The sequence below is a fragment of the Letharia lupina genome (genome assembly GCF_014066315.1).
Source record: "Letharia lupina isolate WasteWater1 chromosome Unknown contig_12, whole genome shotgun sequence".
Taxonomy (NCBI): domain Eukaryota; kingdom Fungi; phylum Ascomycota; class Lecanoromycetes; order Lecanorales; family Parmeliaceae; genus Letharia; species Letharia lupina.
In genome coordinates, this window is record NW_023502981.1 from 888408 (window position 1) to 903828 (window position 15421).

A 15421-nucleotide genomic window follows, 5' to 3' on the forward strand; every position below is an offset into this window, starting at 1 on the left:
AACCTTTGTCTTCCCCATTCAAGCCAAAAAGTATGCGAAGTATGCAGGACGAGTAGTGTTCGGTAGCATCGGCCCAATATGCCCATCAGCAGCCACGAATCAGAGTCTGAGAGTTCGTCACCGCAAGTTCAGACCCAAGGAAGTTAGAGAACCGACAGGCCGCGTTATTCCGCAGAAGGGCGTTGGCCGGCAAGCTTTTCTCAAGTCTCAACGACTGACCTTGCGCCGGGAAGTCTGGGAAGAAAAATGGCTAGTCTCCCCGTCAATCCAGGTCACGAGGGTCTCGTAGGAAAATCACACCTGTTGGGCCAGCGACCACGAGGTCAATCCCAGCCAATGCCTCATGCTGAGCCCGAGAGCGCTATCGAAAGGGACCAGAGGATCGGCTTGGTATGTAACGTTATTGGTTTTTTTTTGGATGCACATATGCGACTCTGTACTTGCGCAGCCTACCAGAGACCATTTGACAGGCTGACGGAGCGCCACTAACTGCAGCAAAGAATAAGAGACTTCCTCAAAGTGAGGACAAGCTATGATGTCCTGCCCTTGAGCTTTCGCTTAATCATCTTTGACACTGCCCTCTTGGTCAAGAAGAGCCTCACTATCCTCATCCAGAATGGTAATATGCCTCCTGCAAGCCCAGAGTGTACCTTGTAAGGACGCTGAGCTCTGATAGGCATCGTCTCCGCGCCCCTTTGGGACTCGAAGACATCCTCTTTCGCAGGACTCTTGACTACTTCCGACTACCTCAATCTCATCCAATACTACTGGCAGAATCCTGAAGCTGTGAGCCGCATTGACCAATTCAAATTGAACAGCTTACGCGGTAAGTCGGAATATCAAGGCAACGCCAATCCACTACTAATATCACCGCAAGACATCGAGAGGGCCATTGGCGTCCAGCCTCTCGAGACTGTCTCCATACATCCCCAAAAGCCGCTGTACGAGGCATGTCGGCGCATGCTTGAATCTCGGGCGCGACGGATACCATTGGTCGACATCGACGATGAGACCAAACGTGCTATGGTAGTCAGTGTGGTGACTCAGTATCGGATTCTGAAATTCGTTGCGGTCAACGTTTCAGAGACCCAATTGCTGCGTAAGCCGCTGAAGCACCTCAAGCTTGGCACGTACAAGAATCTTGAGACTGCCAAGATGGAAACGCCTGTTTTTGAGGTCATCCACCAGCTTGTTAACAGTGCGATATCCAGTGTGCCAATTCTGAACAGCGACGGTAATTTGATACATTCCTAGTGATGGGGGAAGCTAAACGTTTGTAGGCGTTGTCACCAACGTATTCGAGGCTGTAGATGTCATCACGTTGATCAAAGATACGAACTACGACAACCTCAACCTCAATGTCGGCGAAGCCCTTCAGAAACGGCAAGAGGTTTGTAGGTTCCATATCTGAGTCAGTGTACCGTATTGACAATGTTGCAGGACTTTCCGGGAATCTATACGTGCTACATTGATGACCGTCTAGATACGATCTTTGACACGATACGAAAATCGCGGGTGCATCGCCTGGTTGTGGTAGATGAAGACAACCGGTTGATTGGGTTGTTGACCTTGAGTGATATCCTCGAGTACATACTTCTTGAAGGAGAAGGGGACGATAGCAAACAGCAATAAACGGAACGGCCGCGACTGCCCTGTGCGCATTTGCTTGGTGTTCTATATCCCCTGCGGCATGGGGAAAGTCCCATTACGGCGTCACGACATGGTAAATAGAAGCAACCTGGATAAATATGGGTGGAAGCAAAACATGATCGCTCACAGTAGCATTGAAAAGAATTGAAACCAAGCGCTATTGTCCCCTGGTGTTGTCATTGTGAAAACGTATTGACTTCACTCATCATTGGCAGGACCGCGCATTCACTTTTACCTACATCCAAAATTTTCACCCAGATCTCAATTTCACTTTCACTTGAACCTCGTAACTAGCAGGAACGTCCCAATCATCCCACCAATCGGCCATCATGGCTTTCATTAACGCGTCTCCCCTAGCTCTCATCATGCAGCATACATACAGACATCAATATGCAATACTCCAAAAGCTTTGCCTATTTTGCTCCCTCTGAGCAGCAGAGACAAGCTTCAACACAAACAAGAGCGCAACGCCGCTCATCGCTCGATACATTTGTCATACCCGGCCGCACAAGACTGCCATCCAGCAAAGCCAGCACCTTTGACCTTCAGGTTACACAAGGGCTCCTCAACTCAAGCCTGCTCCAATCCCCAGAAAGGAACATGCCTTCTTCTGCCGAAAGCTTTGAGTGGTCGCCCGAAACTTCGGCTGGTGGGTGCATGCCACGAAGAGACCCTCTTTCAGGCCCGCATGGTCCATCACATCATAGAGTCAGGCCCAACGTCGTGCGGAGACCGCCTCCTCGCTTTGGTGGTCGCGAAGTCATCATCGTTCCATCTCAACGTCCACGGCCTCATGTTCACCAACCATCGCCTCAACCTCTGGCGCCAACGTCCTCACAAGAGCATGCAAACGTGCAAACATACGATGGCGCCGATGAATCGATCACCGAGTCTCGCCTCACGAGCATGACCTGGAGCACCGTCAGTCATCGAGTTTTCTCAGACTCTTCTGGTAGCTCACGTACAATGGGGGCTTCATTTTACCGAGATGAGTACAACAAGTTGGCCGAAAAGCACGGACTACCTCGGCTAGAAGCAGAGCCAGATGGTACGTTGCACAGCCCCTCTGATCATGGCCCACATCTAAATGCTGACGTTCAAGGTGATATAGACGAGAACCACAGCCAAACAAAGACCACAACCAAATCTCATCACCAGGGTTGGCTGGCACGCAAGCTGTTCCGACGATCATCTTCAACCTACACACTCAAAGCCAAGACCACCTACAAGCCCATATCAAAGAAGAAGAGCTTTGCGGGAATCCCTGTCCTGTCAGACGATAGTCATAAGAATGTGCTGAAGGGCAAAAGTCTTGAAGAACTCAGCCGACTTGGAGGACTGAGCGTTTTCATACTTCCACCCGACTTTGCTGTTGACAGGCTCACCCTTCCCACCTGTCTCTCAGCAACAGCTACGTACTTATATCAACATGGTGAGTCCTTTGTTCTGTCGTGAGAAGTCCGCAACGCTGACTCAAGCACTGCGCAGGCTGTAACGCACCTGGTATATTCCGCGTGTCCGGTCAAACCACGATCGTCAACGCATTATATGACTTTTATGATCATCAATTCTCCAACGCAGACGCTGGAAGTCCTTCTAAGGTTGAACAGACTGTAGGATCAGGTCTCCTTCCCTCGCACATAGAGCACACAGTACCCGATGCCGCCTCGTTCTTCAAGAGAGTCCTCATTGACCTGCCAGGTGGTTTACTCGGCTCGGTCGAGCTCTTCGAAGCGCTTCGCAACGTCACGACCAATTTCGAGTATGATCCTGAACTTTCCGAATCTGACCTCGTAAGTCTCAGAGCCAAGATGATTGCGCTGGCAATCTCGAGCGTTGCTTCCGACTATCGCTTATATCTCATCCAAGCGGTCTTGGGTCTGGTGTCTTATCTTGGGAATGAAGCCGACAAACTACAAGCGGAGAACGCTTCCGTCGACTCAGACCAGGCCCCATCAGAGCTCATGACTTACAGGTCTCTAGGCGTTGTCTTGGGACCCTTATTACTCGGAAACTTGACTGATAGTGCAATTCACGGTAGCGGTGAAGGTCACGGTGGAGGTCCGCGCACATCGCTTGAGACGGACAGTGCAAAGAAGTTCCGGAAGCACAAGCGCAAGCATTCAGACATGAAATTGGACCAAAGTGCTACTCTAGCTGCATTTGTTGACCGAGCTAATCGCACTGCAATCGTCATGCAACAGCTGCTTTTGGTGTGGCCTGATGTCGTCAAGCAACTTCGGGATATCAATAAAACCGTCAACTCTTCTCTGAAATCTGGAAGCAAGCGGCGTCTCAAGAAGATGCCAAGTCACGCTGGTAGCAGGCTCACGATGAAAACGTCTGAAGAAGACATGAGGTTCCTTGACATTTTGCGCGGACGCACTCTGCCGGAAGAATTTCGAGGGGCTGTCAGAATGAAGAGCAACATACGAATGACAAGCAGGTCGCCGATGTCGCGGGGTGCAATTGGTCCATCCGAGGATGACGGCTCAAACAACACCTGGTTACCTGCAGCTAGCGAAGAGCATGGTAGTCCCAATCCTGGCCACACTAGGGTTGCTGAACGCGCTGCACGAGACAACGAATTCGCTGTCACTACCAAGCTACGGTCTGTGGAGGGGACGAACATGTCACTCGCGGATGACATCGGGCTCGATGTCGAGAATCGTACACATTCAGATGTTGCTATGGAGAAGATGGCGATGGGTACAATATTGCCACCCCTTCAAATCAAGCCTAGCCCTTCACGCAAAGGGTTTCTTCGCCTAGTAGATCCTGCTGTGGAGACACCACGAAGGACCCAGAGTTCCAGCTCATCGAGCAAGACACCTGAAACGGCCCTGAGGGATGCGCCACCTGCGGAACATAGCCATGAGTCAGATGAATCCCGACTCCAGATATCCATGGGAAAGCCACTCCCTCCCATTGGAGACACCCAAAGGGCAGAGCTCTCCTTTTCATGCCCTGAGGGCGGTGTCATTGACGCGGCTTCAAGGCCATTTGCATGGAATGAGCGCCCCGATCCACCTCGCCGCAACACCTCATCAAGAAAATCGTCGAGGAACTCTTTCTCAAGCCGCAAAACCCGTCAGTCAGCAGAGCGGACCATCTTTCCGTCTCGCCAGTCGGGGCAGTGGCCTTCATCTCCAACCAAGCAAACAGATGAAAAAGCCATGTTTCCACCTCGTCAATCATCATTGACAATGGAAAAACGTCTTGCACTGAAGCCTATCGAGACCTACGCTTCTCTAGCAGAATACAAGGCTAAGGCTGACACCTACATGTCTCCTCCAAAATTCAATGTCTCGCAGGAAGCAAGCGAAGCGCAACTAGATCAAATTGAAGCGCCTGATGGCGGCCCTAGACCCAACAAGGTCAGATTTCTTGCCCAAAGGTTCGCCGAGGCTTCCAGAGCCATGCGCAGCAGTAACGAGCGCGCAAAGGAGACGGCTATCCCTAGGATTTACGCTTTTGTCAACTCCGTACCCTCGCCTAAGTCTCCCATGCTTGGTCTCGATGATCCGTTCTTCTCTGCAGAGAGCAACAACGTATCAAAAGAATCCCTCATTCCCAAACCAGTCCGTGAGGTTGGCCGTAGTAGGGAATGCCGATCCCTTTCTCCACCGAAGCGAGCTGCACCGCAAGTACATACTGCCAAGCGCAACTCAGGCTTCGGCATGATTACAGACCGGGATGCTGAGATCGTGCAAAAAAACACCATCTCCAACCCTCCAGCTTCACCTAACCACGGCGAAGGAGAGACTTACGACGAAATGATGGTCAACTCTAATGGTATTGGATTCTCTAAGCAACCATTGACTCAACTCCTCGACGCCTACCACCACCAGCGCTCAGCCGAGTCGCTCCGTCGTCTACGCACATATCTCCAAGAATCACCACCAGAGATCCGCCGTGTCCATAACCGCACTATATCGTTTGCGGAGCTTGCTCGCCCCGTCTCTCCTTCTCGCCCCGACTCTCCATCTCTCAATATCTACGTTAACCCAAAAGATTCCCCTACTCGCTCCAACAGTTATCTAAATGCCAGTGAGGCCCTTAAACCTCTCGAGCGTCACGCCTCCCTCAACGCAACAATGTACGCCGAAATCTGCCGCCTTCAACGCCTTCTGCAGCAGGTGGGCGAAGAAAAGGAAGCAAAAGACCGTAGGATTGAAGCATTGGAAGAAGTTCAGGGTGGCAATCCCGTCGCCGCTGGAGTCAAAGCGAAAGGGAGCTTTGGGAAAGGCGGTCTGCATAACGAAGTTCGGAAGGCGAAGAGAGAATTGAGCCTTTGGAAAATGAGGGCTGAGTTGGCGGAGAGGAGGTTGTCGGGGTTGAAGCAGTTGTCCGATAGGTCGTGGGAGAGCGAGATGATGTATCCGGGCTATACAGAACCAACAGAGAGGCCTGAGTCTGTCAAGCAGGAGGATGGTGAAAAGCAGGCGGGTGGTGTCCGGGATATGCAGGGAGATAGCCCGGATTCTTGGAAGAGGCGAGCTATCGTCGCGGAAAGTCGAGTGGCTCAGATCAATGGATGGGAGAGCGCAGACATCAAGACCGACGTCCAGGAAGTGCAAGAAGAAAGTCCAGACTTTTGGAAGAGGAGGGCTATCATCGCCGAGAGTCAATTGGCTCAGGTTGCGCCGCTGATGGAGGAAGGACCGCACAGTGAGATGGTATGCACGACTCCTTCACCACTCACGGCAAAAGTATATGTAGCCGTTGAGACAGAGAGTGGAGAAAAGGAAGAGCGTACTTGGGATTTGCGTGGATCAGAGGATCGGAGTCTGAATATCAGTGAGTACAGTCAGAGCAACAGTGAGAAAGAGGCGGGAAGACGAACAAGTCCAGTGGAGAAGAGCCGTGGAAGCGATGACGGGAGTTCCGATTTTGCGAGTCCGTTGAACGGGTTCGGCTGAGCCGGCGCCAAAGCTGTTATGCATCGTTGGAAGATGGATTTCACATCCGGCGAAGAATGGAGGCTTGGAAAGCTTGGGCTCTCATTCTGCGTCCACGTGGCCGAAAAGGGTGCACTGCAGGGGAAGCTTTCGTTACTTTAGGACAAACGCATGTTGGATGGCTTTGAGAGCGTCGTTTACTTTTCGCGTCGATTGGCGATGCACTGATACGGGTGCGAAGGGGAGTGACGGACTTTATGAAGTCCGGCGTTGGTTCGTTACGGTCGTTGTTCGGGGCGTAGGGATAGCGATAGCGAATAGTATTACAGGAAGGATTATAGAATGGGCGCCCATTATAGAATTCCATCAGGGACCGTCGCACCATGACGAGTGAGTACGTACCTTTGGCGAGTACGTATCTTTGGCGTGTACGTACCTTTGGCGTATAGGGGATCATTGACCGATTTTATCTAAGATGAAAGGTTCTTACTCTCCAATCGTAGAAGTGTGATTTATTGTCTTGTAAAAATAGCAGCTCGTAGTTATAATTTATACGTATTTTTAAGATATGTTTCCTGACGAGCAACTGTTGGAAACATATGAAGGATTGATTGATTAGGTAGCTATTAGAGTGCTGAGTGGGCTACTTATACCCCTATTTGCCACCATATGGGGTAGCTTCAACACAGGTGCTGTAGTAAATCTTAACAGCAACCACCCTTTCGCTTCGATAGACATCATCTCCCCTAGCGGACGGGGTTGATGGAATTTTATTAGGGACCGCTACACTATTAAGAGTATATACGAGTATATTTGACGTATAGAAGATTATTAACCGATTTTATCTAAGATAAAAAATCCTTACTCTTTAATTGTAGAAGCGTGGTTTATACGTCTAATAAAAACAGCAGCTTGTAATTATAATTTATACGTATTTCAAGAAACGTTTCCTGACGAGTAATTACTCTTTCGCTTCGATGGACGTTATCTCTCCTGATGGCCCTCTTACTTCGATAGATGTTATCTCCCCTGGCGGACGAGGTTAATAGAACTTTATTAGGGACCGCCGTATTATCATAAGTATATGTCTTTTAATATATAGAGGATTATCGATCGTTTTTACCTCGAAATAAAATCTTCTCACTCTTTAATCGTAGAAGTATAATTCACTCGCCTTGTAAAAACCGCAGTTCGCAGCTACTACTTATACGTATTTCAAGATACGTTTCCTAATAAAAAATCACCCCTTTCGCTCCGATAAATATTATCGCCCCTGACGGACGAGGTTGATAAAATTCCATCAGAGACCGCCGCATCATCACGAGTATATACCTTTAAGGTATAGGGGATCATCGACCGTTTCTATCCCGAAACAAAATCTCCTCACTCTCCAATCGTAGAAGCGTGATTCACTCGCCTTATAAAAACCGCAGTTCGCTGCTATAACTTATACGTATTTTCAAGATTTATTTTCTAACGAGTAATTACTCTTTTACTTCGATAGATATTATCTCCTCTGGCGAACGAGGTTGATGGACGTCATCTCCCCTGGCGGACGGGGTTGACAAAGCCACTACCACTACCGTCTTCGAATGACGCTTCGCCAGAGCTCTGAACTGCCTTGGGTGGTTGGTGCGTGCGTGCGTGCGTGCGTGCGTGCGTGTGGGTGGGTCGAAATGGGGAGTAAGAGTCTGTAGGCGGAGGGTGGGTTGTGATTTGTGTCCTTTTTTTGGGGGGGAAGGAGGGCTGGGAGAGAGAGACAGGGGGGGTTGTTGGGTGGTTGATGGAAGAGGGATGGGAAGGAAAGGGGAGGGATGGGAATTAGACGGGATTGGATGGAGTGGAGGTTGGGGGGAGGGGGGATGGAAGAGGGATGGAACACATTAGACGAATATCTTCTCCATTCGGGGGGTTCCCTGGTAGTTCCATCCGTTCGTGCCACTGCGCGATCAAACCGGGAAGGACAGAAGAAACCTGTTCGTCACGCGGGGATGTGCTGGGATTTCTGTTCGTTGGAGTTTCCCGTAGGAGCTGCGTACTCGTATGCTCTGAGCCATTTTTGTTGATTGGCTTGGAGTCGAGCGGCGGTTGACTGATTTTTGAGGGGGGTTTTTTTTCAAAATTTATACCCCAAAATATTAAGACAGGATAGGGTCATTTGCTTCGTCCTCCGGGGCTGTGGTATAAAATTCCTTCATTGGGGTTTTCGTAGGGTATGATCACAATGAGGGATCCGCGGTTTTCACAGACCGACGCTCTGAGATTGTTGGCCCCAGCCTGAGCTTTTTGCCCTTTGGTCATGGGTTCGATCCAGGTCCAGGATCTTTTTTCTTTCTTTCAGATAGTAGTTAGTGCTTGCTAATATTTGCTCAACTTCGGTGAGTTCACTTTCAAGGCATTTGAGACCCCAGCAGAGACTGTCATGCTCTCTCTAAGAAGCTCCACAACTGAAGTGGGGGACCTTAGGTAGGCGGCTCGACCACAAATCAAACTTGGAGGCAGGACACGGTCATTTGTGCGAAGGATGTGCGATCTGGCTCAAGGGAGCTTATGTGCAAGCATCATGTTTTCTCGTCTATCGTGCCTGACTAGCCGTACGCCTCAAGCATCGATCCAGCATCATTTTCCTTGGTATGCCTCCACTACTCTTCCATCCAACCCCCTCCACGCATCCACCATACAACCTTCATCGCTCCATTAACCTATCGGTGCTGCAGGTCCAACGCGTTAGCTATATCTCCTATTGGTCCCCGCTCCGCCCAGGCTCGCTGTGTGGGTCATGAACTCTCTTACTTTTGTGAAGCCGATATCCGAAGACTTTTCCCTGAAGCACTGACGGCAGATGTTCAAGCCGTACTTGCGAATAAGACCGGCGGGGTGGGTGCAGATACGGCTGTACCATCTAGTTGTCAGCATCTGTTTCCACATACGAGCTCTGTGGTAAGACATTTGAAGGCGCTATCTCGCCGAGCTCGAGATGGGACCCAGGAGCTGAGTATATGTAGGAGAAGAGAGGGGGAGGATATGAAGAGTATAGTACCAAGAGCGAGCCCCTTTCCCGTACCCGCGAGGTCTTGAGTACCAGACTGATTCGTGAGACATGATTGCGGTGCGCGCTTGGCAGTAGCGGAGGATTGAGGTGTTGTCTGTAGGCTTACACGGAGTCAGCAAGGTTTGCCCACGGTCTCGCATGTCACCGATAGGAGGAGAGAAGTGTCTCACTGTGTTGGCGGCGCCGAATAAGTTCTTGAAGTCGGTGATGCGACGATCTGAGGTTGCTGTCGGGAGATGTGTGGGACGCCAAGACCTTCGGCGGAAGCGAGGGACTAGTGCCATTAGCGCGAAGGGGTTTTATCTACCGCGCTGAAATTCTCTTCGACTTCGCTTCATCGTGCTCTGTCACAGATCTATGTACTTTGCCCCTAACATATCTGTCAACATGCCTAGACGGTAGCACTCTCCTCCGGAACCTTGCTATCGACGTCTATCATGCCCTTTCATTTCTAATGAATGGCTCTTCGGTGCGCGACGGACGCCTAAGACTGTTAAGATCATGGAGGAAGTGGCTCAAATTTCAAACCAAAAAGCGGTGCCTGTCTTTAGGTGGGAGGGGGATTTTGCTTCCGGACCTTGATACCCATATGATCCTCATCTCTTCCATGTGTCTCATTCCATCGCATTGGCTTATAAGCCCAGATTCTATGTGGATCATGATTGTTTTCATATGTCTCATGTCGTACCATCTCTCTCAACGCTTCTAAGATAGCTAGAACCTGCCATCACCACCTTACAGGATGCGCAGGCGTGGACAGTGAAGCAAAATTGAAACCCATCTTGCTTGCAAGACTCCTCCGGCCCCCGCTCGGCCCTTCAATGGATTCGACGCCTTGCTTTTTGCTTGGTAGAGGGGAGTTGGAGGAAACATGTTGTTACAATCGTACGAGATCCGCGAGTGAGAGGGGACAGTTTAAGTGGGTGAGTGGGTGCCTGGGAAATGTCAGCTAAGCGGTGGTCTAGAGCGGAAGATGTTAAGAGGTGTATACCTTTGAGGAGAGAAGTCTCATCGCTGGTGGCGCCAGCGGGTTGCTGTTTGCTGTCTTCGCTGGCGGAAGAGTCCTTCCATACGCGATCCGCATCTGCATCATGGTTGTCAGCGTACACAATCACGAAAAATCTCGCATATCCCCCGTACCCTCATGAACCTCTGGCTCTTCAATATACGCCCTCTTGTCCCTCTTTTGCTTGCTCGAGACCTTGAACCTGCTATCCCTCTCCCCAATCAACTCACTCAACCCCTCCTGCTGTCCCTCACCCGTGAAACTCATCATCAACTCCGGCCCTCCCAACGGCAACTTGTCCCCTCTATCCACCTGCCAGAAATGATACGTCTTCCCATACAACCCCACCACATCCTCCATCTCCTTGGTCTCTGCCTCCTCCCATATTCCCGTTGGCAATCCTTCCGGCCCCGGCATGATCAGCATACCGCTTTTGACCTCGAAGACGTGAGAGTGCCAGAGCTTGCGCTCGGACTGTGACAGGGTCTTATAGAGGGTGGCTGAGATCATGTATTCGACGCCAATAAGACGGGCGTTGGGCGCAGGGGTATCGTAGATGAGGCATTGGCGGACGTCTGTGGGCCGATATGTCAGCAATGTGCGAAGCTGGGAGACGTGAAGAATGAGAAGTAAAGATCGATGCTTACCTTCATTCAGGTGCGAGCAGTAGTGGTTTGCCTCAACGCAACGTTGAGGGTCAGAGGCGTAGACATGGAAGGCATGAAGATGGGCGCATATAGCTTTGATGGGGCCGAAACTCTGACGAGGCGCGAATTGTTAGTAGGTAAGATCTCTCTAGAGTGACAGAATGTCGAGACCTGTCCGGCTGCCGCCCCTGTCTCTAGCACTTGGCTCTTCGTCGTGATTGGATTCCCTTGGGCGTCGTTCGTGACGTTCTCCGTTGCACTCATGACGAAGATGATGACGCGATTTTCTGGATTGCTAAGATGTTGCTAGCGAACCTTTGTGCAAACAAGAGCGGCTTTGAAAATCACAATCGAGTGAGTTTTGGCTTGTTGATTGTCCTAGTCCAAGTGTTGTGCATCTGTGGAAAGTATATGGAAATTGGGAATGAACTGATCAAGCAAAAGAGCAAGACATCTAAGGACTGCAGAGCTGCCCAAAACGAACTGACGTCATGAGGGGTTAATATACATATTGCAAGTCTCAGAAGAATATTCCGAGGATCTCTATGAGGTTTTGAGTGTGATAGTACACAAACCCGCTAATGTTGAATATTACAAGTTCGCTTTTTCTGGCGCAGGCCTATCCATCGATACCAAATCAGTCATATACCCAAATTCGGAGAAACGCAGACCAATTGAGTTTTACTGTATTCACATGCTGTTCTTCATCTCCCTAAGCGCCTCCATGACATCGACAGCATCTGTTTTGCCTGTTGCCTTCTGAACGGTTGGATCCTGTGGCAGATTAGCACAGATTCATTGCCTTCATGCCCAAAGGCAACCGCTCACATTTAATTTCATGAACACATTATATTCCTTTTCCTGATCAGCCTTCGGTATGTAGGAAGCAAGGACCCTGAATCCTACCTTCTCATCCCCAATCGTAAACTTTCCCTGCGTCTGCTCGTTGTTCTCTGCAAAGGTCTGCAGCTTCTTCACGGGCTCTGTTTGCAGCACGCTAGCCAAGAACTTGACGTTCTGCTTTGTGTATTCGTGGCCAGGCTACTCGATCAGCATCCCAGCCTTTGGTTCCATGACTCGCGAATACTCACATAGACCTTAGTATCATTCGGCAGCGCCGACAGCGTCTTGTTCAGCGCCGTATGCATCTCAGCTGGGGTACCCTCGAAGAATCTTCCGCACCCTAGACACCATTCATCAATATCGCGTTCAGTCCCATCTCAAGCCTGGAATTTACCAACCTCCGATAAACAATGTATCTCCAGTGAAAACCACCTTCTCTGAATCGTCTTCCATGAACCAGCAAATGCTGTCTTGTGTATGGCATGGCGTATGTAAAGCCTTGACTGTGATTCCGGAACCGATCTTGAAGGTCTCGTCGTGTTTGGGTGTCCGAGTAACTGCTTCACAGTCTTTGCCGCCGATGACGGGGAGGTCTTTGAATTGAGCGAGCTAACCGGAGTCGTAAGTAATGGATTGTAGCTATTCAAATGAATCGCCGACCATCTTCTTGTTTCCTCCAGCATGGTCCCAGTGGCTGTGGCATGTGTATAAGTATCTTCGTTGGCTTACTGGGTGGAGCCAGGCTCACTGATGAGTATTCACTATCGCAGTCAGGTTGATCTTCCCAGCATCAACCTGTTCCTTGACTACAGGAGCTACCCTGCAAGAATTTGTCAGACAATGGCCCCATGGCTTCCATAGGACCGAACACACTCCGGCGGATTCGCTGGATCAATGATAACGGCATCATTCGTCTTGTCGTCTCTCACAAGATAGGCGTAATTGTTGCTAGATCCAGTCCCTAGAAGACCAATGTACTTTAGTCAAGTTCAATTCAGGAGGTAATGCTCCAGCCGTTCATCTTACACATGGGTATCGATTGGATATGCATCGCGCGTGTAACGGCAAGCTTCGAGCAAAGTCAGCATGGGTCCATCAGCAGGGATGCACGGAAATAATGTACACTAGCTGCTAGAGTTTTCAACGGCTTAGCAAAAGAAGGTCGAGTCAACGCGATGACATACATTGATAGATAGAAGCAAAGAGTACCTGAGACTCGATGTCATTACGTCGATGTAACCAATGGGGAAGCTTTGCCGAGAGCTGCTTGAGCCCCACGAGCCCCACATCTTCCCCGCATTCGAGAGACAAATGGCCCGCCATGGCTTGAAGGAAGAGACATTTTGCTGCCTCATGCCTCCCGTTTTCTCTCCATACTCTCCTTTTCATAACGGCTATCCATATTGGCTCTCATAAACATGTCTGGTATGTCGTTCACGGGGCTGTAGCACATCTCTTTCCCAATTGCCCTGGTGCTGACATCTCGTCCCAGCAGCAAAGCACTACCTCACCGATCCCACCCATGCCGTACTTTCCTCCCTCCGTTCCCTCACCCTGACAAATCCATCTCTGCTGCTCGACACTCCCAACAAAATTGTGTACCGTAACCCCTCTTCTCTCTCCCAACCTCACAACGTTTCCGTCGTTTGCGGCGGTGGTTCTGGCCATGAACCCGGATTCGCTGGCTTCGTAGGCGACGGTCTCCTCACTGCTTGCGTCGCCGGCACCATTTTTGCTTCTCCAGGCGCTGAACAAGTGAGAACGTGCTTGCAGCATAGGCTGCCGCCGGAGAGCAAAGGTGTGCTTGTGATCGCGACGAATTATACAGGTGATGTGCTGAACTTCGGCATGGGGGTTGAAAAGGCGCGGGCGTTGGGGAAGAAGGTAGAAATGGTAGTCGTAGGGGATGATGTGGGCGTCGGGCGCGCGAAAGGGGGTAAGGTTGGCCGAAGAGGTTTGTCAGGAACGGCGTTGGTGGTGAAGATCTGCGGCGCGTTAGCTGAGCGGGGTGTTGGGCTGGAGGATTGTGCGAGGGTGGGAAGGCTGGTGGTCCATAACCTGGTCAGTCTGGGAGCTAGTTTGAGCAGGGTGCATGTGCCCGGACATGGCATCGAAGAAGCAAGGGAAGAAGAAGAGAGATTGGGACCAGGCCTGGTAGAGATTGGGATGGGAATACACAATGAACCTGGATGCGAGAAAGTCAAAACAGATTTGCCAGGCTTAGTGAAGATCATGCTCAGCCAAATGCTCGATCAAAGCGACAAAAACCGGGCATATGTGAGAATGGTTAAGACCGATGAGACAGTATTGCTGATCAACAATTTTGGTGGAGTGAGCAACTTGGAACTTGGCGCCATCACAGCCGAAGTCACGACACAGCTGGAGAATAAATATGAATTGAAGCCCCGGAGAATAATATCGGGAACGCTTTTTGGAAGCCTGGATGGACCTGGCTTCATTGTTTCCGTTCTCAGATTGGCGGACACAGGCCTTGGCACAGGTAAGTCGTTACTCGACCTTATAGACGCACCCGTGAATGCGATAGGGTGGCCGAGGTGTGTGACAGGGGATACGTGGGAGAAGACGTATAAGCCGGCACCAGAGAAGACCGAAGAAGAGGAAGATGAGACAGAGCCAAGCAATCTGAAGCGTGAGTCACATCCTTTCGTGCAAGGATTTCGCAGACTGACAACGCACAGTCGATCCAACGAGTTTGCGGAAGGCCTTGGAGCCTGCACTCAATAAGCTCATAGCGGCCGAGGCCGAAGTTACCAGATACGATAGCGTCGTTGGAGACGGCGATTGCGGTCTCGGCCTCAAACGTGGAGCGGAGGCAGTCCTCAGGGTGCTGCCTAGCTTGTCATCCCACGATGCCATGATGACTTTCGCGAAGATTGTGCCGACTGTGGAACAGAACATGGATGGCACTTCTGGCGCTCTGTACGCCATCTTCCTCAATTCATTGGCTTCCAACGTGAGAAGTCAGGATTCGTCGTCGCCCACTCCAGTCACAACAGAAATCTGGGCGAAAGCTCTTGCAATGTCAATCGAAGGCCTCGGCAAATATACCCCAGCGCAACCGGGAGATCGGACTTTGATGGATGCCTTGGCTCCATTTGTGGATGTGCTCAAGAAGACAGGGAATGTTCAGAAAGCTGCCGAGGCTGCAAAGGAGGGCGCCGACAAGACGAAAGGAATGAAAGCAAGTTTGGGGAGATCTGTTTATGTTGGTGGTACAGGATTCGAAGAAGTACCAGATCCAGGAGCCCATGGACTGAGCATATTCCTGACCGGCATTGCGGGAGCCCTGTAAGAGTGCTGT

General features: G+C 50.5%; 4 protein-coding genes across 4 annotated transcripts; 3 read left to right on the forward strand and 1 right to left on the reverse strand.

The window, feature by feature from the left end:
* Positions 1-246: 246 nt before the first annotated feature.
* HO133_001297 (uncharacterized protein) lies at positions 247-1632 on the forward strand (the record flags this gene model as incomplete). Its single annotated transcript, XM_037292227.1, has 6 exons — positions 247-390; positions 496-619; positions 677-826; positions 878-1234; positions 1281-1390; positions 1441-1632. 6 exons carry the CDS (start codon positions 247-249, stop codon positions 1630-1632), a joined length of 1077 nt encoding a protein of 358 aa, XP_037151646.1.
* Positions 1633-2040: 408 nt separating this feature from the next.
* On the forward strand, positions 2041-6572 carry HO133_001298 (uncharacterized protein; the record flags this gene model as incomplete). The annotated part of the gene is made up of 2 exons (XM_037292228.1): positions 2041-3082; positions 3139-6572. The coding sequence occupies 2 exons, from the start codon at positions 2041-2043 to the stop codon at positions 6570-6572; spliced, it is 4476 nt and encodes a 1491-aa protein (XP_037151647.1).
* A 3946-nt stretch (positions 6573-10518) lies between these two features.
* Positions 10519-13285, reverse strand: HO133_001299 (uncharacterized protein; the record flags this gene model as incomplete). Its single annotated transcript, XM_037292229.1, has 15 exons — positions 10519-10538; positions 10595-10687; positions 10744-11184; positions 11257-11368; positions 11428-11551; positions 11951-12030; positions 12085-12111; positions 12163-12297; positions 12348-12439; positions 12498-12708; positions 12760-12793; positions 12848-12919; positions 12973-13060; positions 13126-13168; positions 13223-13285. The coding sequence occupies 15 exons, from the start codon at positions 13283-13285 to the stop codon at positions 10519-10521; spliced, it is 1635 nt and encodes a 544-aa protein (XP_037151648.1).
* Positions 13286-13517: 232 nt separating this feature from the next.
* HO133_001300 (uncharacterized protein) lies at positions 13518-15412 on the forward strand (the record flags this gene model as incomplete). Its single annotated transcript, XM_037292230.1, has 3 exons — positions 13518-13524; positions 13592-14749; positions 14799-15412. The coding sequence occupies 3 exons, from the start codon at positions 13518-13520 to the stop codon at positions 15410-15412; spliced, it is 1779 nt and encodes a 592-aa protein (XP_037151649.1).
* Positions 15413-15421: the final 9 nt, after the last annotated feature.